The sequence below is a fragment of the Macrobrachium nipponense genome, chromosome 24 (assembly GCF_015104395.2).
Source record: "Macrobrachium nipponense isolate FS-2020 chromosome 24, ASM1510439v2, whole genome shotgun sequence".
NCBI lineage: Eukaryota > Metazoa > Arthropoda > Malacostraca > Decapoda > Palaemonidae > Macrobrachium > Macrobrachium nipponense.
In genome coordinates, this window is record NC_061091.1 from 53,445,897 (window position 1) to 53,469,828 (window position 23,932).

General features: G+C 37.1%; 1 protein-coding gene across 5 annotated transcripts in view; it reads left to right on the top strand.

The window, feature by feature from the left end:
- The window catches only part of LOC135205635 (ras-related protein Rab-23-like), a 187,519-nt gene that overhangs the window by 136,535 nt on the left and 27,052 nt on the right, over window positions 1–23,932 (top strand). For all 5 annotated transcript variants that reach the window (XM_064236441.1, XM_064236440.1, XM_064236445.1 and 2 more), the window contains one exon: window positions 5,207–5,397. In XM_064236441.1, coding sequence (XP_064092511.1) covers window positions 5,356–5,397 — 42 coding nt within the window. In that variant the 5' untranslated portion in view covers window positions 5,207–5,355. The remainder of the gene's footprint in view (window positions 1–5,206; window positions 5,398–23,932) is intronic.

Below are 23,932 nucleotides of genomic sequence, written 5' to 3' on the forward strand. Positions count from 1 at the left end.
ACCTTTATTAAATGAGACTGCTATAACAAAATATTGATCATAATTTTAGGTGAGAGGCGGCGTTAACTTATACCTCTCGTGATAGCCTTGTGGGTGAAGAGCTTCACTGTACGTCCTGAATTCTTGGTTCCGTGTTCGCGCCCATGAGCCGACGAATTTCTTATCAACTAGAAAATGCCCATTCGGTTAACATATATGAAAATATATTAATTCCGAGGTAAAGAGAATTACATATTAAAGGGCGTTTGTAGCTTGATGCATATGAGTAGTATACACATTTTAATATGATACTATTTATAGATATAATATATAAATAAATATAATATAATAACGATATATATATGTTTATATATATGTGTGTGTGTGTGTGTGTGTGTGGATGGATGTACTGCATATCATTTGTCAATGTGATCATAATAATTTCTGATAGATCTGCAAGGGGAACCAACTCACTGACTTTATTTCCGAGATGCAGAGTTCATGGTACTGCTAAAACTTCAGCATGAACATAGACCTTCACCATGGATATGAGTAAGTCCTGTAAGGTTTCTGACAACTTAAATCTAAATATGGTTTCCTGATGAAGTGCTAGAACGTGGCTGTGTAAGGTCTTAACCCTTCGGCTTCTGAGCTGGTCTTTGGGGAATCTGTCTTCTGATGAGTCTTATGACGGGAATTGTCTAGGTCACAAGACTTACTATAGGCCGAGGTACGATGGCCCTGTCAAGGGTTGGCCTTATCCTTCTTCTCACAGAGTGAGGTGTTGTATCCCTCTTTTATTTCTGCTTCAGCAGACGATATTATTCATGTGGGAGAGGGAAAGCCTTTTGGTTCTGGTTAATAAATGGGGAGCATTTCTAACTGTGAGCAGTATGAAAATACAAATTTAATGAGAGGTATTACTAGAATAACAATTCATTTTCAGTATGTAAACAATCATTTGACAAAGCGTAACTATTTACTTATGAGTCAAAAGGCGTCACTCTCTAGTTACACATTTAACGAAAATTGAAGCATCTTTTTAACATTTCATTTAAAAAATATTAAATTGAGGGCATCTCGTTACGAATAGTAAAACTGGTCATCTTTAGAAATCTCTATTTGTGTAATTAGTAGATAAATATCATCGTTGTTATTGGTTGGATTTTTATTGCCATGAAAAGCTTTTTCGTAACTTAACGACGACTTACAAAATATGATCTGAAATGATTTTATGCCAAACTGACTACCTCCTACTATCAATAAAATTGTCATTATTCAAAATGTCTAAGCTTTATTAATAGTATGGAGCAACGCTTAAAGGTGTTTAATAAAATGACTATTCAGGAAATCAGGGTTAAGAAGGCAATAAGTAATAAACAATATATCAGGAGATAAGCCAATAAGCACATTAACATGGGTATTAAAAGTCCAAAAATGTTTATGATAAAAGGCGATCATCTATAGTAAATAGCCCCTATTTGACAATGAATGAAAAAAATTGCTGAAACCAGTAACCATCGCTTTAAAGGTACAAAGTATGTAATTTCCTGGAAGCCTTGCGGTATGAGGTTACAGAAGAGCCGCCATTACAGGCTGTAGGAGGTGAACAATACAGCAGTGAATTGCATCGTCAGGCGGTTCTTTAAGAAAGAATGAAAAAAAAATTCCCTTCTTCTCCTGGGTTGAAGGTGAAGGTGATGTGCTGGCACTTTTTAGCTTTTTTTTTTCTCTCTCTCTCTCTTTTGTAGAGGGTGACTGAACGCGTCATTGATTCCATCCTGGTGGCTCTTATATGCTTTGTGGAGAGAGAGAGAGAGAGAGAGAGAGAGAGAGAGAGAGAGAGAGATTTGCAACTAAGCAGACATACCAAGACTGTTTGAGAAGAGGTGGAGGTAAAAGAGAAAGGATAATAAGACCACATGCATTACAAGGTAATGAGAGAAAGAGAGAGAGATTTACAAACAAACTGACATACCAAGACTGTATGAGAGAGAGAGAGAGAGAGAGAGAGAGAGAGAGAGAGAGATTTACAAACAGACGGACATACCAAGACGGCATGAGAAGAGATGGGTGCAAGAGAGAGAAAGGATAATAAGGTTACATGCATGCAGTACAAAGTAATGAGAGAGAGAGAGAGAGAGAGAGAGAGAGAGAGAGAGAGAGAGAGAGAGAAACGAAGACAAACAGAGGTAGAGAGATGGACAGACAGACAGACAGGCTTGTGAAGCCTCATAATTTGGCGTAAAGACTGTAATTCCACAGATGACACACGTAATTCATCACCTCAGCAGACGTTTCTACCTGTAATACGCAAGAATTATTCCCTTCAGAAATGATGTCCTTTTGTCTGTGCCAAGTGTTAATACTTAAGGTCGCCTTTATTTATAACGAAGGGAAAGGGAAATGAACTTCGTTTATGCGAGGCAAGTGCTGGTTAGAAGAGGCTTAAGGTTTCCTATGCTGTTTGGTAAGTGCCAGTTGTCAGAGCTTTGCAACGTCTCCATATTCTTCGAGGTTACTCTGAACATTACTTTCATTTCTTTACACGTCGCCCTATTTCCCTCCGGCTGAATTTCATGGTTTATTATGATTAAGTTTCGGAGGTTTTCTGTTTTAATTTTCAGTTGTTAGTGTGGCAAAGTTTGACGTTTTTGAATGTACGAGTCTAATTTCTTATGGCCGTATATATTATTTAAATGTTTCAAATTTTATTTTCCATTGTGGTACATTTCTGTCATCAATTGTTGTAATTTGCTTTAAGCTGAGATCACTGGTTAGGCAAAAATTTTCAAAGTAATTTTATTTTTATTTAATATGATTATTTTATTTCATGGAATACTTTACCACGATGACTTTGTCGTTATTTACTTTAAGTCTTTATCTCCAAAATCACATTTAACCTTCACTATTTCCACTTTTCGTTTCCAAATCTCTTGACTCACATCAATCTGTAAACAATGCCTCAGTAAATCGTGCGGCACAAAAACAAGAAAGACAAATAGTGTCATAATGACGGGAAAGCCATTGATCGCAGCGTGTCATAAATGTCATATTACGACTTCCCTGATCGTCATTCTCAACTGGAAATTGAGCAGGCAGCACGAACGAGAAAACAGATTTTTCAAATTTCACAAATGAAACATCGCGTTTTTCTTCATTTAGATTCTGTTTTTAACACTAAAATGACAGAGCATCGCAGGAAAAGGGAATTATTGTTACTTGAATTGAATATATGATTTATTGATGCATTGTTTACAGATAGATGTGAGTCAAAAGATTTAGAAACGAAAAGTGGAAATAGTGAAGGTTAAGTGTGAATTGGTAGATAAAGAATAAAATAAATAACGTCACAGTCATCGTGCTAAAATATTGCATGAAATAAAATAATAATATTAACTACAAATAAAATAATTTTAAAAACTTTCCAAACTAACAATAGTGATTCAGCTTAAAGTAAAATACTGCAGTGAATGACAGAAATGCACCACAATGGAGAACAGAATATAAAACATTAAAAAAAATATATATACGGCCATCTTAGAAACACATCAAAATTTACAAGGAACCGTCCCAGTTCTCCTTGTGAATCATGAATAGATTTTTCTTTTACTGGTATTCCTTCTCTCTTTATTACCTAAGACGCATGATTTTCACATGTTAACTGTTTAAATATGCATTATATTAAATTCATATACAGTATATATATATATATATATATATATATATATATATATATATATATATATGATATATATATATATAATATATATATATATATATATATGTATATATATATATATATATATTATACCTCTTTTCCATTTTGATGCCGAGGCACCACCGGAAGGTTCCGGTGCAACCTTCCGGTTCCTCAAGAGGAATTTAGGGATGAGATTGTTAGCCCACGCTGTGTTAGCTCTTTTACAGCTGCATGGAATGACATCCATAAGCCGTGGTTTATCCGTGGAGCTGGTAAACTTTACCTGAGTGATGTAGTATGTATATATATATATATATATATATATATATATATATATATATATATATATATATATATATATATATATATATATTATGTATGTATGTATATATACATTTATATGTATTTAAATATAAATAAATATATACACATATTTTTACATATATACGACACGTTATGTCTTTTCATTGACTCATTTTCCCCTCTTGTTCCACACAAACACATTAAATCCTTCTGTGTGCAAAGTAGCTACAAAGTCTCTTCGCGAGAATGTGGGCGCCTTAGGACGAATAAGAAACCCCTCTAATTCACACGTTGCCGAGATTTGAGGTTTCTACCCAGCCGGCCCCCACCCGCCCAAACGGGCAAAAAATTCAATGAAGTCGTATATATTACTTCGGCGATATATGTCATTTTCAGAAAAGGATGAGCCATTGTCTCCCGTTGTTTGTGGGTCTCTAATATTAGGTTGTTAGGGCGATTCTTTTTCGGGAGAAAAACTTTCTTCTCCGTTTGCTTGTGCTTTGTTATGCTTTTCCAGGCTGCGGTAATTGAGTGTGTTTATGTGTGTTGAAAAAGACAATTCACGCGTTTACAAAGGGAAGAAGGGAGTACATGAAACGTTTTCATTTTCTCTAGGGTAACCTGTCCAGTTTCGCGAACTTGCAGATTTTGTGGTTATGAAATTGTGCTTTAATGTTGGATGGCGACGCAGTCGTACCTATTTACATGCATTATGTATGTCTATGTATGTATATGTATGTAGATCTATAAATTTATATGTAATATGTGTATATATATTCATTCGGGTCAAGGGCAGGAACCATAGAAGCTGGTGACCTAATAAATCGTTATTCCAACGTTTCGTGATTCTCAATCACATCTTCAGGGAAATCTACAATAATTAAAGTACCCGGATGAGTGTATAATATGCGCCTTTGACCCTATTTATGTATATATAACTAAATATCTATCTATCTATCTATCTATATATCTATATATATATTATATATATCATATATATATATTATTTATATATATATATATCATATATATATATATATATATATATCTAAATATATGTGTTTGTATAAATACGTAATTTAAATATATAATGATTGGGCGTACGTGTGATGGAGAGAGAGAGAAAGAGAGATCTCTCATTGGCTATTTATACAGCATAGAATCAGTAATAATACATAACCAGAATTATGTCCATTCATAGACTTATTTCTTCTTTTGCAGGAGCAAAAGATGAGAGTATCCGCCATCGCCTTTGGAAGAAGCAATTGAATTGAACAGCCAATAGAAACACACCCTACACTACTCGCCTGTTCTCGTTCGGTCTCCAGGAATTTATTTAGTTTCGACTGCTAATTTGTTACAGCACTGCAATGACCATCATGAGGGAAGAAGACTTGGAAATTGCCATCAAGGTAAGGAATGTCTTCTTTTACAAACGTACGCATGTATATTGTATATATATCATATCTAATATATCTACATAATATATAATATATATATATATATATATATATATATATACAGAGAGAGAGAGAGAGAGAGAGAGTCTTCACACGAGAATGAACTCTTCTCATGGTTTGGACCATTCAGGGAAATTAAAGTGCATTATTTGGTGTCTCATCCTTGAATATCACTTCGGTTCATTTCTCTTTGAGAATGTATTTGGAGAATTTTATTCACTCTTATAGCATCCGAAATATTTTGGGAAATTTAATTTTGGTAGGTGACTATACTTGTGTTATGCCTCTCTGTTCTTTTGTTTTTCAAAATGAGCTTATATTCAACATCCCAAGAGAGTTCCATAATAATAAAGTGGTCAGATTTGAAAACAAAGTCAAATACTGCTACAAGAAATAATGTCCATAAGAATGATATATATTCAGAACTTCACACCATCTTGTAGAAGTTGCCAGGAAGTAAAGTCAGGCCGACAGTAAATACTTTTCTGCAATTGCTTTTTGTCAATCTTTCGTGAATTGTCTGTTCATTTTTTTTCTGTTTTGTATATGTTTGCCTTTTGATTTTTCTGTAAAAGATAACCATTGTTTCGGCTTTGCCTGTCTGTCCGCCCTCAGATCTTAAAAGCTACTGAGGCTAGAGGGCTGCAAACTGGCATGTTGATCACACACCCTCCAGTCATTAAGCATACCAAATTGCAACCCTTTAGCATCAGTAGTTTTGATTTTTATTTAAGGTTAAAGTTAGCCATGATCGCACTTCTGGCAGCGCTATAGGTGCCGACAACATAAATACCATCACCGGACAATGGCTGAGATTCGTGGGTTGCGACTGAGAGTTTCATGGGTCTTGGCTGAGAGTGTCATACAGCATTAAACGCTGTACAAGAAACTCAGTTTGCTCCGAAGAAACTTCGGCGCATTTTTCATTAGTTTTATTTTGTCTATTTTTATCGTATTTGATTTACTGTACAATTAATACCTTTAAGCAAATTCTAATAATACCTCGACCGCTGACACCAACGACAAAATAATTGGGTACAAAAAATGTTCCTTAACCGACGAACGAACTTCAAGAGGAAAAGGAACTGACAAACCGTAAAAGGAAGAGGAAAAAAACGGCTATATAATGGATTCAAGTTTCCCCCCCCCCTGCCCCACCAACTCTTCCGCTCCCTCCCAGGCCTCGGGCCAATTGCCTAAATTTATTCAGAGATCATCGGCTTCCTGAGGTTTTGCAGTTCTTCCTACAACCTGATATTGCCCATTCCTCTCTCTCTCTCTCTCTCTCTCTCTCTCTCTCTCTCTCTCTCTCTCTCTCATTTTATGGAGAAATTGCCCATGGGGCGTCTTGCCCCCCGGACAAGTGAACTCGCTTGGGAACATTCTTAAGGAGCATTGATTGAATAACTGCAGTCTCATAATTTTGTCAGTTATTATCGGAGATACCGTTACAGGAAGAGAGAGAGAGAGAGAGAGAGAGAGAGAGAGAGAGAGAGAGATACGCATCTTCCTAAACATTCCTGTTATTAAAAGAATAGGTTATAACTTCAAAAGGTGAGAGTGAGGGAACTCGGAAAAATAAGAACGTTCCAAAGCTTGTCAAATGTCCACGCCAAGCTTCTTTTTTCCCTTGAGCCCCTTAGGTCACCGTTGCAGATTGCTGGTGTCGTGATGCAAACCAGCCGCCAGTAAGATCGCTACTTAATCCAACATTGATGTTCTCTGCCTTTTACAGAATATATTTCACCATTTCGTATTGCATGAAGTTTCTTCAGAGTTTCAAATCTTTACCTAAGTCTCTGTTATTTTTTGTGTGAATGCATGTATATTTCAAGCGCGTTCGCATATTACGTACATGATGTGTACGTAGTAAATGAAAGCGTTTTGTAGTCTTTATTTTTGTATTTTAAAGCGATTTCCTACTTGTATGTATGTATTTCTACGGGCGTTCAAATCTCTCATTTCTTAGTTACTCATGGAACCCTGTGAGTCCCAAACTTTTGAATAGTTATCACCGAAACAAGAAGGGCTGGGAACTGACTTTATATACAAGAATATTATGTCAAAAAAGTTAGTGTGAATATATGCATTTCTATATGTATGTACGTATGTATATTTCTACCCTGAAAGATATTTACATTTTAAATGCCTCCGTGGTACTATATATGAATTTGTAAATAATGCATTTTTGTCTGTCCGGAGTTTATTGAGATACTTCCTGTGAACTAAGTGATGCGCATTAGCCGTGAATTAATCTTTAGAATGTCATCATAAAACTTTCTAGAGGTGCAAAGACCTCGCTTCTGAAAAAACAGTGTAGTGGACACCTTGTAGTCTCTTGGCCATTGCATGCGCAATTTCTTGACCTGTTTTTGCAGTCTGAACACATGAAAAGTACATACTGGCTTTTATTATTCACTTTTATTTCCAGACTTTCTTTTCCTATTTTTCCTTTCATTTCATTTCACCTTTCGCTATTGCGTCATTTGGTACGGATAGTGATGCCATTTAGATTTTAGTTTTTTGTTGTTTACCTATGAATTCTTCACAGCAAATCATTAAGGAATACGTAAAGAGAATGGATGTTTTATTATTCTAAAGTTAGATTTTGATTATGTGTACATATATGTATATTTATGTGTATGTATATATATATATATATATATATATATATATATATATATATATATATATATATATATATATATATATATCCTTCTGTTAAAATAGGATACGTCTCAAGTATAAAAAGCCCATTAAAACACTGTGGTTTAAAGCTATATATATATATATATATATATATATATATATATATATATATATATATATATATATATGTGTGTGTGTGTGTGTGTGTGTGTGTGTGTGTGTGTGTCTGTACGTATGTATGTATGCATATCAGTCCAATCCTCTATCAAGTAGTTGCCCTCAAGAACAGAAAAGACGACGATCGTTGCTACATTCACACTGAAACTGCTGAATTGCGGATGGAACACCAAGAGTTTCGGCAAGTTCCACAACCCTGGCTGCTTCATAGAGTTACAGAAGGCTCACCTGTGGCGTGTCGAACCCCTCTACACACACTGCGCCTTCCATCTCCTTTCTTTCTTTTTTCTTTCTTTCTTTCTTAGATGTTGAGGCTCCTTTTCAGGTTTTCTTCTTCTTCCTCCAACAATTCTTAATTTTGTATTCCTTTGACTAGCCTATTATCCGCCATCATTTCCACATGGCCGAATGGCCTCAGAACACTGATTCATCCTTTTTTCTGCTGTAATCCATTTATCACTCCTTCTCTCTGTCTCCACGTTTCTCACTCTTTCACTTCTTAAGGGTCTTCTTTATAGCCATCACTTTATCTCTTCTTTGACATTCAACATCCTTTTAGATTATATGATTATATATATATAATATATATATATATATATATATATATATATACATCTACATGTATATATATGAATATATATATCATGTATGTATTATATATGTATAATTTATATATATGCATATATAAGTGTGTGTGTGTGTGTTTACATACATACCTACACATACCTGTAAGTAAGTGGCAGAAGGTTGCTTAAGGGAAGAGTTGGTATTTATCTAAATAGGCGCCCTAAGAGAAAATATGCACCGACTAAACTGCCTGTAAAAACGCATGCATGTTCAAAGTACTAGACAGCTCATCCCTTATAGCAAAAGAGATTTGTAAACACGATTATTTACATACTTTTTAGGAAGGCTGACTCACCGCCATTCCAGTACTTTTATAAGTTATTATAAAGAAGGGGTCGTTGAAGAGAGAGAGAGAGAGAGAGACGAGAGAGAGACGAGGAAGAGAGAGAGAGAGAGAGAGAGAAGAGAGAGAGAGTTACTGCGGTTGCAAAAAAAAAAAAACGACATCTGATAATTTTTAGTTTTAGTGACATTCGTGTTATTTAACTTCGATATTTGGTTTATTTCTCTTTTCGGAAGACATGATCGTATTTACTTATTGCTAAATGATTGTATTTTAATTAGAGACTCCGTCTGAAAAGATATGTTAATGATATATTCAGATGAATCCGTAGTAATAGCAGTAGTAGTAGTAGGCCGTCTTGTTTGGGACTCTAGTTCCCCGTTGGACGAGTGGGTTACTTGCTCTTCTACCGATTCGGTAGTCCCGAGTTCGATTCGCAGCTCTGCCAAGGTGGAATCAGAGGAATTTGTTTCTTGTGATTAGAAATTAATTTCTCGATATAATGTGATTCGGATCCCACCATAAGATGTAGGTTCCTTTGCCAGGTAACCAGTTGGTTCCTAGCCACATAAAAGTATCTAATCCTTCGGGCCAGCCCAGAAGTAGCTGTTATTAAGCTTAGTGGTCTGATTAAACTAAGATATACTTAACTTTGGGACACTAGTGCTAGGTGTTCAATAACAATCCCCGTTTTTGGTCTAGCTAATAGACTTTCTCGTAGTAAATACCTTCTCTCGTCAGATTGTAGTTGTAGTACTATTAGTAGTTAAGTATATCTTAGTTTAACCAGACGACTGAGCTGACTAACAGCTCTCCTAGGGCTGACCCGAAGGATTAGATATTTTTTACGTGGCTATAGGAACCTATTTGTTACCTAGCAACGGGACCTACACCTTATTGTTAGATTCGAACCACATCGATAAATAAATTTCCATCACCAGAAATAAATTCCTCTGGTTCCACGTTGGCAGAGCTAGGAATCGAACCCGGACCCTGAGATCAGTAGTCGAGCACGTTACCGACTCGTCCAATAAGGAACTGGCATTATTGGTGGTAGCAATAATACTATTAGCCGCAATGTGTCTTCTCTGGGAAGGTTTTAGTAGCATTAGTGGTTGAAGATGTGATAGTATTACAGTTAGTACCCCTTATGAACATTAGAAAAGACTTCATTGAAAATTCTATTGTCCTCTTGTCACGTGGAGGAAATACAGTGAAAAGAGGGGCATTGGTTGAGATTGTACATGATATGTTGCATCGTAGTCATTAATCTAAATAAATATGGCTGGTTTCCTTTTATAGCTGGGTCGACTGGTGCCGGTAGACTGGGCGCAAACCACGGCCCTTACAAAGGCAAGCTCAGTGCTCTACCATATGTACATGAACTCCATATGAAAATATATCCAGTTTACTATATAGATTAAGATATTGCTATGTAATATGTCTCTCTCTCTCAACTGTGTAATATACACGTCATTCGCAACATTGAAAATACCGAATTACAAAGTTAATGTACGTCTTACTTTCTCACGAAACCTCATCAAGTGGGATATTATCCGTTTCAAGTATAACTGTCTTTTTTTTCTTAATTTATGATATTTCCTGCCACAAGCTTAGCGGTCAGCACCATGTGACCAACTATGAAATGGTGGGAAAGTCCCTGAGAAGCTTCTGTATGTTTCACCCACGATTCTTGAAACATGATGGAAATACTTCGTATGAAAACACAAAGGCCAGGTGGGAGAATATTGTGTGTGTTAGAGAGAGAGAGAGAGAGAGAGAGAGAGAGAGAGAGAGAGAGAGAGGAGACCAGAATGAAACGGATAGAAGGAATTGTTAGTGTTTTAGTACATTCTTTTAGCATCTGATTCAACTATTTTGTTTTTGTCATTAAAACGTATCCTTCGCAGTCCTTTTGCATTTGGTATATGTTGCATGCAAACTGCTTCAGGCTTCACACCCGCTTGCACGCGTACACAAGCACGGATACACTCACTTTCATACACAAACGTGTATGAGTAGGCATGCATGTATGTATATGCGTCAGTGTATACAGATTTAAGTACATACTATATATGAGTGTTATAATTATATATAAACATATATGAATTAGATACATAATATATATGTATATACATAATTATATTTATGTGTGTGTGCGCATACACTTCTGCAAAGTCATAAAGATACGAAAATTCCTTAAAACTCGTCTGAATTCTTTTGATGACACTCGTACGTCACTGTTGACTTAGTAACGGACAAATAATCCGAAATAAACCTGAAAAGAACGCGTTTCCCGCACGCACTGTCCACCCAACACGCATTCGACCACTTAAAAGAGATCTTCCGGTGATAGGGCGACTTCGCTGCATGCAAATATTTTATCCTTTTTCATTGGCATAGAGTTGCAGTGATTCACTGCAGAAGCGGAAAGCGGTAGTGCTGGAAATGTTATTTGTATGCGCACGCAATTGTGTTTTTGTTTTTACTTTACTATTTTTTTTATGCTGTATTTATCTTTCTTCGTTTTGGTCTTCTCTTTTGACATTTATGTAATATATTCCCAGAAAGATTTATCATTTTTATTATTATTATTATTATTATTATTATTATTATATTATTATTATTATTATTATTATTATTATTATTATTATTCAGAAGATGAATCCTATTCATATGGAACAAGCCCACAAGGCCACTGAATTGAAATTTAAGCTTCCAAAGAATACGGTTTTCATAGGGAGAAGTATGAGGAGGTGAGGGGAAATACAGACAGAAGAGATCTCGCTTATTAAAACGGAAAGAAAAAATAGGTAAAAAGTCTTAAAATATAAGGAGAATAGCATTAGGCGAGTTAGATAGCCGATTGCCTTTTTTCTCATCTTGTGTGTGTTCGCATTTTTGAAATAATGATAGTAATATTAATAATGATTATCCTCACGGATAAGCCAAGTAAGACATAAAAAAAATCCTTAGAAGCGAGAACCCTAAATGATTACGTAGACTCAGAACGAGAAACAATACGACGGCAATTTGATTTATGAGCTGTCTATTTGCGGAACATCACTCGAATTCCTGGGACCTAATAAATATTTGTTTAAAAAAACGGGATTTCCCCGAGCTTAGCAACGGATATTACGTTATTTAAACTTTTTTTCTTGTTTTAACTACTACATTCCCCCGTACTTACTACGCTTTTACTCTGTATTTTTTTTTTTTTGGATTGTAGGTCAAAGACTAATGGACTGACTACCTAATTCCTTTATCTGTTCAAGATCCCAAAAACAAGATAAAGAAGTGAAAGGTTGGGCCTAAGGCTAAGTGATATAGATATCTTAATATTTATTCAGGGAAGACGCAAGCAGGAATACTTGTAGAAGAGATGACACAAGCCCCGAGTTTTGCAGTTCGATGTTGCTGATAGGATGTGATAAGATGTTGCCTGAAGGGTATTACGAAAGTCATTTCACCCCTCAAGATAGAGCCGAATGAAAACGTTTAAAATTCAGCGATAAAAGTGTACATATTAACTTGTCTGCTGATTTGAATTTTATTTGATAAATGTTCTTTATTAGTCAGTCAGATATTACACCACCGCAACGCTCTATTTTCACCGAATGTCTAAAAGTGCTCCAGTACTTGGTTTTTTAGCAAAATTTTCAAAAATCAAATCAATTGTTTTGAATATTGATGTACATTCATAATATATAAAGTTGAAGCATTATTATTATTGTTGTTTCTGATGTTTAATTTGGATGAACTTTAAAACCAACAGCCCCCGTAGTGGGGTAGTGCTGCCAGTGCACCTCATGTGATGCACTGTAGGGATTACTTACTGTTCCTCGCAGCGTGCCTTCGGCCCCTAGCTGCAAACCCTTCATTCCTGTTACTGTACCTCCGTTCATATTCCCTTTCTTTCATCTTACTTTCCACCTTCTCCTATCAATTGATTCATAGTGTTAAACCTTTCAAACTTTCTACTGCCAGTTTCCGTTTCAACGCTGAATGACCTCATAGGTCCCAGTGCTTGGCCTTTGGCCTAAATTCTATATTCAGTTCAGTCTATTCAGTTAAAACAGAAAGCGTTTGATAAGCATTTCTCAGTAATTCTGGCAACAGAGGGAGTGGAATCATAGACTCTATATACCTATGGTTAGAATATATCGCATATTTGCGTGATGTAACTCAATGAACAACTCTTGGTCTTGAAGGGCCATAAACGACCCAAGCCTTTTTCTGTTCAGACAATTTGTCATGAAAGGTATACATCCAGTTATACTGGCTTCTTGGGCCTCATAGTGACCCATTGACGGGTAACGACATGCTGGCTTCTTGGGCCTAATTGTGACCCCTCGTCTAACCGATAAGATGGATAGCGACAACCACTGCTGTAAGTTTGCGAACGCTGATTTTTAGGGCGAGCTTCCTCGTAAATTAATAATGGTAACCTGACTCACAACGACGTAAGCTTTGCGAGTGTTGAATATTGTGTATGTCGTTTATTATTTTTAATAATCAGTACTGGTACGGAACAAATCATCCCTTTACAAATGGGTATTGGCACATCAGAACTGGATACCGTTGTCGCCTTTTGTACTCTTAACAAAGGAGAAGAGTTTCAAGAAGTCCGTCGAACGTGATTATGACCTCGACCATTGTCTCGAAAGCGGATCACTGGTTCAATTCGGTGTTCGAGATCTGGCCGCAGATAAGATTGTCTAGGTAGCCCAAGGTCCAGTCAATATATACCCTCATGAGGAGCCCCCACCCCACAGAACGAAGCATTCCTTTGTATACGATCTCTCTCTCTCTCTCTCTCTCTCTCTCTCTCTCTCTCTCTCTCTCTCTCCAAGCAAGATATAGTCTCTCCTTTTTAATAATATTTTAGCCTTTCATTTCCCTGAATCTCAAAATATAGTACACACGGATAAATGATTTATTATTTATCTGTATGTTTTAGAAATAATAAACCGATATATTTCTATCAAGTAAAAATATACTATACTGAGCTAGATGTTGTCCCTATGCATGGCAACGGAACATAGTCGAGGATTAATTCTAATTAATTAGACAGACGACAGAAATCTTCCAGAATTAAAAGCGGAATCTCGACCATGTTTAACTGGAGCCAGTGTCTGTCTGCCTTCCAGGTCAGGCTTTAAATACAGCGCTTGTTTTTGTTTTGTTGTTGTTAGTGGGGCTGGAGGGTTGTTGTTGGTTCCCGTGTGATATGATTCAGGTTTTGATGAGAGGAAAATTCCTGTAGGGGGTTAGTTGCTATCAGTGGACCTCACGCGGTGCTCGTAGGCATTACGTAAGGTTCATTGCAGCGTTTCTTCTGTCCCAGTCTGCAACCCCTTTACCCCTTTCATTCCTTTTACTATACCTCCATTCACATTTTCCTCCTTTCATCTTGATATCCAACCTCTAAAAAATTTTCATAGTGCAGCTGCGAGGTCTTTCTCCTGTTACACCTTTCAACCCTTTCCACTGCCAATTTCCGTTTCAGCGCTGAATGACCTCATAGTCCCAGTGCTTGTCCCTTGGCTTGAATTCTATATACCATTCCATTCCATCCTTGATTGGAGAAAATGTCCTTTGATTGTCTTCTTGGACATACTTAAATAGGGTTTAAAATAGTGCTTTCTTAACTTGTAGGTTTCTTCACAATTTTGAAACGCTGGGCACTTCGAAGCTTGAGATCCGAGCGAGGAACCAAATGGAGAAATTCTGACGCTTAGGCGAGGCTCGAACCGGCATCCAGAATATCAAAAGATGTAACGACATTCACCTCATTCGGTTCTAGGTTCGTAGTGACAAGCGTATCGAAAAATGTGAAGGATTAGGGAAGTTAAGGGACATTGTGATTATTACAATTATATACATGCACACACACACAGATATATAATATATATATATATATATATATATATATATATATATAATATATTAGTTTGGCCACTTATACACACGACTTTTCAATACTTACAAATGTTAAGCCAAAGATACCCCTTATTATCGATGCGATGACCCTCACACGAACGCCTGCTGCTGTTTTTTGGGGTTTGTGTTTGGTTAGTATAGGAATTTATTTCAATTCCGGTTGGATAGAAAGAATTCCGATTTTGATAGGTAATGCCTATGCTTGCTTAATGTACTATAACATAAATGATTATCTATTAGATTATATATATATATATATATATATATATATATATATATATATAATGGTGCATGAAAACTCTTCTACACGACAAGATGGTTCGGTTAAAACGCCCAGTCATTTCCTGGTAAATGTGTTGCCTTTGTTAACTGGTGCAGTCAGTTCTGTACGAGGTAGTGGGTGGAATGTTGTGCGTGGCAGCTAAGGTGCAGTTAGGATACAACTAGTAACTTCATTCCGAAAAATATAGCAGTCACTCCCTTATAAGTCTAAGGGGCATGAGGAATGGAAGTGAATCAATCTTGTCTGAGAGGTTAGTGCCGTCAGGGCACCTCTCTTGGTATAGGGCTAGCTACTACTACTTTCTTTCCTTTTACTCTACCTCATCTCATATTCTCTCTCTCCCACCTGACTTTCCAACCTCTCTTAACAGTTGTTTCACCTTTACTGCCTTCCTACTCTCAATATCCCTTTCAGCGCTGAATAACCTCTTAGGCCTCGGCTTTCGGCCTTAGGCCTAATTTCTATAATCTATTCTATTCTTATTTGTCTCCAATAAGCTGGATATCTTTTCCGGTTTCAGATAGTCGGGTTTGGAGGCTTAAACGTATACACGGCATTTGGATTTAATAGTAACCGAAAACAAGGATTACCACCGGGGTTTTCGGGGAAAGGCTCCATCGTCCGTGCTCCAGCCGGCCAGAAATCTCGACAGAGGGCAACCGGAGCGCAACCTCATTAGCCACGACCCAATGAACGCTAATTGTAGACTCATTTTCTACGGAGGCGACTTCTCGGAAAGCGAATTTACTCTCAGCAGATCTTGAAGACCCTCTTGATGGGACTTCGTCTGAAGGCTTTTGTTGTCCCTTTCATGAGAGTCATTTGCGCTCGATTTGTTTGTTTGAATTTTTTTTCTATTAATTGCCGTAGTGTTTTGATGCTATATTTTTGTGTTTACTTATTATAGTCTATTGACTGTATATAAGTCAATATTTTTTTTATTTACTTAAATATATAGTCTATTGACTGCATATAAATAAATATTTTTGTATTTACTTATATATATATAGTCTATTGACTGCATATAAATAAATATTTTGTATTTACTTGTAGTCTAGTGACTGTTCAAATCCCAAGGCGAGTAAAGGATCAATATAGACTCATTTCACCAGAACTCACGGCGTACTTTTTTTTAAGTTGAACTACAATTATCCAATTATGCAATCGAATAATTGTACTTTTGTTGGTTGGTACAACTGCTAAAATTCAGACTTCTATTGAACACCCCTCATTTCCGTTATCTTTTCGCCTGTTCAGTTTTAATACATCGTTTTCTGTATTGCATTTTACCTCTCATTACCCATCTCTCCTCCTTCCAACCATTTTTCGCCTCATTGTGCAGCATAATAGGCAGAGTTCGTTGTCCTTTGGAAATTCAAAGCGCCCATTCTCCTGCTTTCGGCGCGAAAGGGGCTGGCTAATGTAGTCCGTCTTGGGCAGTGTTGTCAATCGGTATGTGTTTACCCTCCAAACTGGGTATAAGACTTACACAAAACCGGGGAAATAAGTGAAATTAGCTTATCTATTTGTAGTATATATACATATTAGAGCAATTGTATCATTATTGTATTACTATGACAACTAGGATTCATGGAAACAGTTTGTAAATGCATTGGCGTATGTGTGAAGAAGCTCCACTATATTGGCAACGATGGTTTTGGGACCGTTGTGGGCGGAGTTTACACTCAGCATCTTGCATCTGCCTACCTCTTGACGGCCGCTCTTCCGTTTTGCCGATTGGTCTTATTACTCTGATTCATGGGCTGCTTTGTCATATGGTCAGCCGCTTCCAGGATTATGGATCTCTCTCTCTCTCTCTCTCTCTCTCTCTCTCTCTCTCTCTCTCTCTCTCCGATAGCAGTTTTTATTCGCTTATGTTTAGTGTCATCAGCTACAAAAAGTAGTGGCGCAATGGTAATTTTGTAGTTAATATCTCTTAAAGTGATTCCTTTTACTATTGCAGTCTTTGTTGTTTATGATTAGATGGAATGAAAGTAATACGTATGTTTACGTATACATATATATGTATGTGTATGTATTATATATATAATATATACTATTTGTGTGTGCATACATGTGTAATGTGTGTTATGACTTATGTAGTCACTGATGAAGACAACCTTCAATATTTTTTCTATTCCCCTGTATTAAATTACGTACGGTCTACCTTTACCCCCCCCTTTAAACCCCCCCCCCCCCCCTTTTTTTTTTATTTGGCAATGCGAGTACTACCCATGTTTTCACGGTTTCAACAGAAGACTTGGGTGTTGGCGACAGCCTAATGTAGTCTGTTTCTTTGTACTGTATTTGCCCAGTTGCGCCTCAGTGCCGTGATCGGTATGGTCTTGTTATGACCCACCTCATAACGGGATGCCAGAGTCTGGAAAAGTCTGAAGGGGGATTCCAGTGGTCATCACCGGAGTCCTTCAGATATACGAAGAGTATATTCAAAGAACCTTGGTTATCACGGTAGGGAATTGAACTTTCACCGAATAGGGCTCGTATTATGGAATTTGATCCTAGAGGGCAGTTCTCTATGTTATGGTAGGTTTCTATCTAAAACTTTTATAGTTTATTTCACGCGGGTTTATGTGTGTGTATCTGTATGTGTGCGTGTGTGTGTGTGTTGTGTGTGTGGAGAGAGAGAGAGAGAGAGAGAGAGAGAGAGAGAGAGAGAGAGAGCTCAGAGAATCTGATGAATGGTTTCGACCGGTGAGGTGGATAACCTCGTCGAGAGACTATTATTTAACAACTATGTTGTGATACACATTTTCAGGAAATATCTCTCTCTCTCTCTCTCTCTCTCTCTCTCTCTCTCTCTCTCTCTCTCTCTCTCTCTCCCTTCCCAGCTGGTGTTAACAAACAGTCGACACACACTGGTTCATAAGTCACATATTAGGTCAACAGAATCACAAGGAAATTTGAAGGTACAATTATAAGACTGGGAATCAAACCTTTCCCCTCCTGTTGATGAGTACCGTAATTCATACATATTTGAAATTTCAATAAAACCGAGTCATCTCAGGGCGCAAAATTTCTCTTTTGATTGAGTCTAAAGTAGATTGCAAGGATATACGGGCTGGTTTAATCCTCGAAGGGAACCATAGACCTATCTTTAGTTTTTCCAGTCGTGTGTGTGTGTGTGTGTGTGTGAGAGAGAGAGAGAGAGAGAGAGAGGCTACTGAACAGTCTACAGACGCGCGATTCATTCACAACAAAAGCAAACGCGCACGGTTCATGCGTCTAACGACTGCAGGGTTCCTCTTGAAGCCCCTCTTGCCCGCAACGAGCGGCCGGTCATTGGGATTCGCTGTGGCGTCTCTGCAGAGTCACGGTCACTTCGTGACGTCACCGGGAATGCTGCGTGACAAAAGGCTCCTCCTGTCTGTCTTTGTCGCCTTCGGAGGATTCGGTCTTGTCTTTTGTCTCCGTTCAGGGGAAGAAGACATTGGAGGTCGTTTGAAGGTTGGGATAATGTTGTTATTACTTCTTTCTTTTGTTTGGGCTTGATGCTTTCGATTGAGATTCATTAAGCCGTTTGTTTTAGTGTTTGGAGAAACAAAGGTTATAATGAGAGGTTTGGAGGCTATCCGATTGATGGATGTATTTTGCCTTGGCTGGTTGTTTGCTTAGTTCCCACACAACTAACAATATATATATATATATATATATATATATATATATATATATATATATATATATATATATAGTATGTTAGCTGAATATTGTGGGGGGCAGCCCATAGGATAGAGAAGCTAAGTCATTCAGTTAACTTATATTTATTATCATTGTATCTTGGAAGAAGATCCTCTCGTATGCAGGTATCAAGTAAAGGCGAAGGTTCACAGCAGCATTCAATGTATAGTGTAGTTTTTCCGGGAATCATCATCATCTTTGTGACAAGAAGTTTGAGCTCTCTCGGTGCTTTTTTATTTTCTTTTATTAGTAAGCTGGTTTCAATCATGTTGACAAGATGTCTTCAAATAACAGATTATTAAATTTTAAACCTCTTTTTTAAAAATTTGGAGGACATTTTATAACTAAATAATGTAATTGTATTTGATTTATTATTACTATAAGAAGCAGCTCGATTATAAAAGTGTTTGCTTTGTCTTCAATAAATCAAGTTTGGAGCGTTTAAAAGAAAGGTTTCATTTTGATAATAATAGAGAAACTGATCTGGGTGACATCATGATTCTGCTTTAATGATTTGATAAAAAGATCCATAAAATAATAAAGGCTTTATACTTTCTTGTAAAATCAAGATTTAGGTAAAGCAAATTCCTGAGGAAGGAAACGCAGCTCCCCAGTCCAAGACGTGGCCTGACACGCCATTTTGATCCTTCCAAGATCCTTCAATCCGATCAAGTGACTCAAATCCTGAGGATCCGTGAGGACCGAGGAGCGCTTTTAATCAGTGGCCTTTAATTAATCAGTTTCTGCCTGATTAATTCAGTGGACCCTGGAAAGTGAGCCGAGAAAAACGAGAATTCGGGTTTGCACGAAGGCGTTCTCTCGGGGAAAGCGTTTGGTTATTTTGATAAGTGATGAATTGAAGTTGCTACCTCTTCTAATAATATAGGATCATTTAGATGCTACTCGTACGCAGAGATGTTACCCAGGATACTGGACGCTGAAGATCTATACTCTGTTTTTTTCCATCTGTCCACCCGCCTGTGTTGTTTACGTATGGTAACACTGCGTCCACGGCTTTAGATAGTTACGCTATGTATAAGTTTTAGGTAAATAAAAGGATATCTGGGTGTACATTTGCAACTTTAAAGTGTTTTAAATATTTACAGTATGCGAATTACATCATTTATATTCGAAATTATTGTTGAATGTAAGCTAAATGTAACTATCTAAAGCCCGGGACGCTGTGTTACCATGCGAAAACACCACAGGCGGATGGGCAGACGGAAAAAAACAGAGTATAGTTACACGAAGCATTCAGTAGCAGGTGAAAAATCTCGTAGTTTTCAGGTACAGATTCAGTTTGACATGGATATCAATTATTAATTTGGTTGTATGGTGATCTACACACACGCTCGCACACATACACATACACACACACACACACACACACACACACACACATATATAGATATATATATATAATATATATAAATATATATATGTAATTGTAATACCTACGATACCTTCTTAACTTCTCACATTCTTTGCTCTTTTTTTTGGGGGGGGGGATACGCTTGTCCCTACAAAGCCTTGAGATCCAACTTTCAAAGAAATATGAAGAGATCATGATGTGCGGGCAGGGGAGGGGAAACGAACCCGCGATACCAAATAATCACGACGAGGTCACCTTGCCGACGTGACCATGAGAAGACTATTACAATTACATTATGTATCTGGTAAAAATGACCAGTAGATTCTTCGACTTGCGTTTTAGTATAATGAAGAAAAAATAAAATAAAAATTGAAAGATACTCTGGCAGGTCGAGAGAAACGAAACAAGACAGAGAAAGATGACAGGAATATAAAGGTAAGTGTTGATAAATTACATACATGTACGCAAACATCATATATATATATATATATATATATATATATATATATATATATATATATATATATATATATATATATATATATATATATATATGAAGTTTTTGCGTACATGTATGTAATTTACCAACACTTACCTTTATATTCCTGTCATCTTTCTCTGTCTTGTTTTGTTTCTCTCGATCTGCCAGAGTACCTTTCAATTTGTATTTTATTTTTTCTTTATTATACTAAAACGCAAGTCGAAGGCAGCGAGTTCTTGCTTGAAGGCAAAACAGCGAGAGCGCATTAGCGGCGGTACATGTCATTGGTAATGATTCGTTCTTAAAACAGGTGTCTTGGCAACCGCAGAAGGAGAAACAGTTATATCTTGAATTTTTTTCCGGTTTTTGATAGCGAGTGTTCTGTTATGCAACAATTACTGAAATTCTCTGTGTTTTCTGAGTAGTGACCTTTTCCTCCGCTCGCAACTGGTCGTTCAGGTTCTTTACAGGTTTCGTAGTATCGAGCAGTTTTTTAAATTTTAATTTTATCTTATTATATATTTATTTTTTTCTGCACCAGTTACATTACTTATACGCAGTTGCATTGCTCAGCATGTTATGAAGAGACATTTGCCGCTCATACTGGGTGACAAGACAAGGGGACTGCGTTTGTTCCAGGCTCCAAGCATTCTTATTTGTAATAATATACAGATAAGGTCGGTAATCCTATACGCTAATCCCTCCCCGGTCTTGTTTTCGGCATTAATGTATAGACTGTCATGATTGGGTTCAAATAAAGTTTTCCTTATTTGTATTTGGACGTCAGTATTTCTTAGAGCCGACTAAAATATATTTATATACATATGTATACACGTATATATATATAAATATATATACACATATATATAATATAATATATTGCTTGCAAAAATTACGACATGAAGTTTTTATTTTCTAGATAAAAGAAGAACCAAAATTATTTCTTATTAATAGAATATATTTTATTATTATTATTATTGTTATTAATATTATTATTATTATTATTATTATTATTATTATTATTATATTATTATTATTATAATAAAAACTTGAAAGCTTTTCTCTTAATCTAAGTAAAAACCAAATCTGGTCAAAATGATTTCATATTAACAGAGTACGTTTTTTTATTATTATTATTATTATTATTATTATTATTATTTTTTTTTTTGTTTTTTTTTTTTTTTTGCTCTATCACAGTCCTCCAATTCGACTTGTGGGTGGAATTTATAGTGTGGGGTGGGGCCGGGTTGCATCCTGCCTCCTTAGGAGTCCATCACTCTTCTTACTATGTGTGCTGTTTTCTAGGATCACACTCTTCTGCATGAGTCCTGGAGCTACTTCAGCCTCTAGTTTTTTCTAGATTCCTTTTCAGGGATCTTGGGATCGTGCCTAGTGCTCCTATGATTATGGGTACGATTTCCACTGGCATATCCCATATCCTCTTATTTCTATTTTCAGATCTTATCCATTTTTTTCCGTCTCTTCTCTTCAACTCTGGTGTCCATGTATGCGACATCAATGAGTGATACTTTCTTCTTGACTTTGTCAATCAACGTCACGTCTGGTCTGTTTGCACGTATCACCCTATCCGTTCTGATACCATAGTCCCAGAGGATCTTTGCCTGATCGTTTTCTATCACTCCCTCAGGTTGGTGCTCGTACCACTTATTATGCAAGGTAGCTGATGTTTCTTGCACAGGCTCCAGTGGAGGGCTTTTGCCACTGAATCATGCCTCTTTTTGTACTGGTTCTGTGCAAGTGCCGGGCATTCGCTTGCTATGTGGTTTATGGTTTCATTTTTCGTATTGCACTTCACCTACATACTCCCCAGGAGGGAGATGTTATTTCCGTCTATCGTACTTTGAACATATCTGGTTCTTAGGGCCTGATCTTGTGCCGCTGTTATCATTCCTTCAGTTTCCTTCTTTAGCTCTCCCCTCTGTAGCCATTGCCAATTGTCATCGCTGGCTAGTTCTTTAGTCTGTCTCATGTATTGTCCGTGCATTGGTTTGTTGTGCCAGTCCTCTGTTCTTTCTGTCTTTCTCCTGTCTCTGTATATTTCTGGTCTTCGTCTACTTTTATTAGTCCTCTTCCCATGCACTCTTTAGCCACTCGTCTTCACTGGTTTTCAGATATTGCCCCAGTGCTCTGTTTTCGATGTTAACGCAGTCCTCTATACTTAGTAGTCCTCTCTCCTCCTTCCGTTCGTGTTATGTATAGTCTGTCCGTATTTGCTCTTGGGTGTAGTGCTTTGTGTATTGTCATATGTTTCCTGGTTTTCTGATCTATGCTGCGGAGTTCTGCCTTCGTCCATTCCACTATTCCTGATTACTGGCACTGCCCATGTGTTTATGGCTTTTATCATATTTCCGGCGTTGAGTTTTGACTTGAGTATCGCCTTGAGTCTCTGCATATATTCTTTCCTGATCGTGTCCTTCATCTCTTGGTGTTTTATATCTCCTCCATTCCATTCCCAGGTATTTGTATCCTGTCTCCATCTATGTGTTTGATGTTGCTCCCATCTGGTAGCTTTATCCCTTCAGTTCTCGTTACTTTGCCTTTTGTTGTATGTTGACTAAGGCGCATTTTTCTATTCCAAACTCCATCCTGGATGTCCCCAGATACAATCCTTACAGTCTGGATTAGGGTATCTATTTCCTTGATGTTCTTACCATACAGCTTGATGTCGTCCATGAACATCAGATGGTTGATTCTGTTGCTCTCTTGAGTGGTACCCGGCATCCATCTTCTGTAGTACTTTTGTCATGGGAATCATGGCTACTACGAAGAGTAGTGGGGACAGTGAGTCGTTCTGGAAGATCCCTCTCCTGATATTAACCTCTGCTAGTCTTATTCCCAGAGCTTGTAAGTATTGTATTCCAGTTGCGCATTGTATTTTTGAGGAAGCTGATGGTAGTTTCCTCTGCCCCATATAATTTTCAGGCATTCTATTAGCCATGTGTGTAGTATCATGTC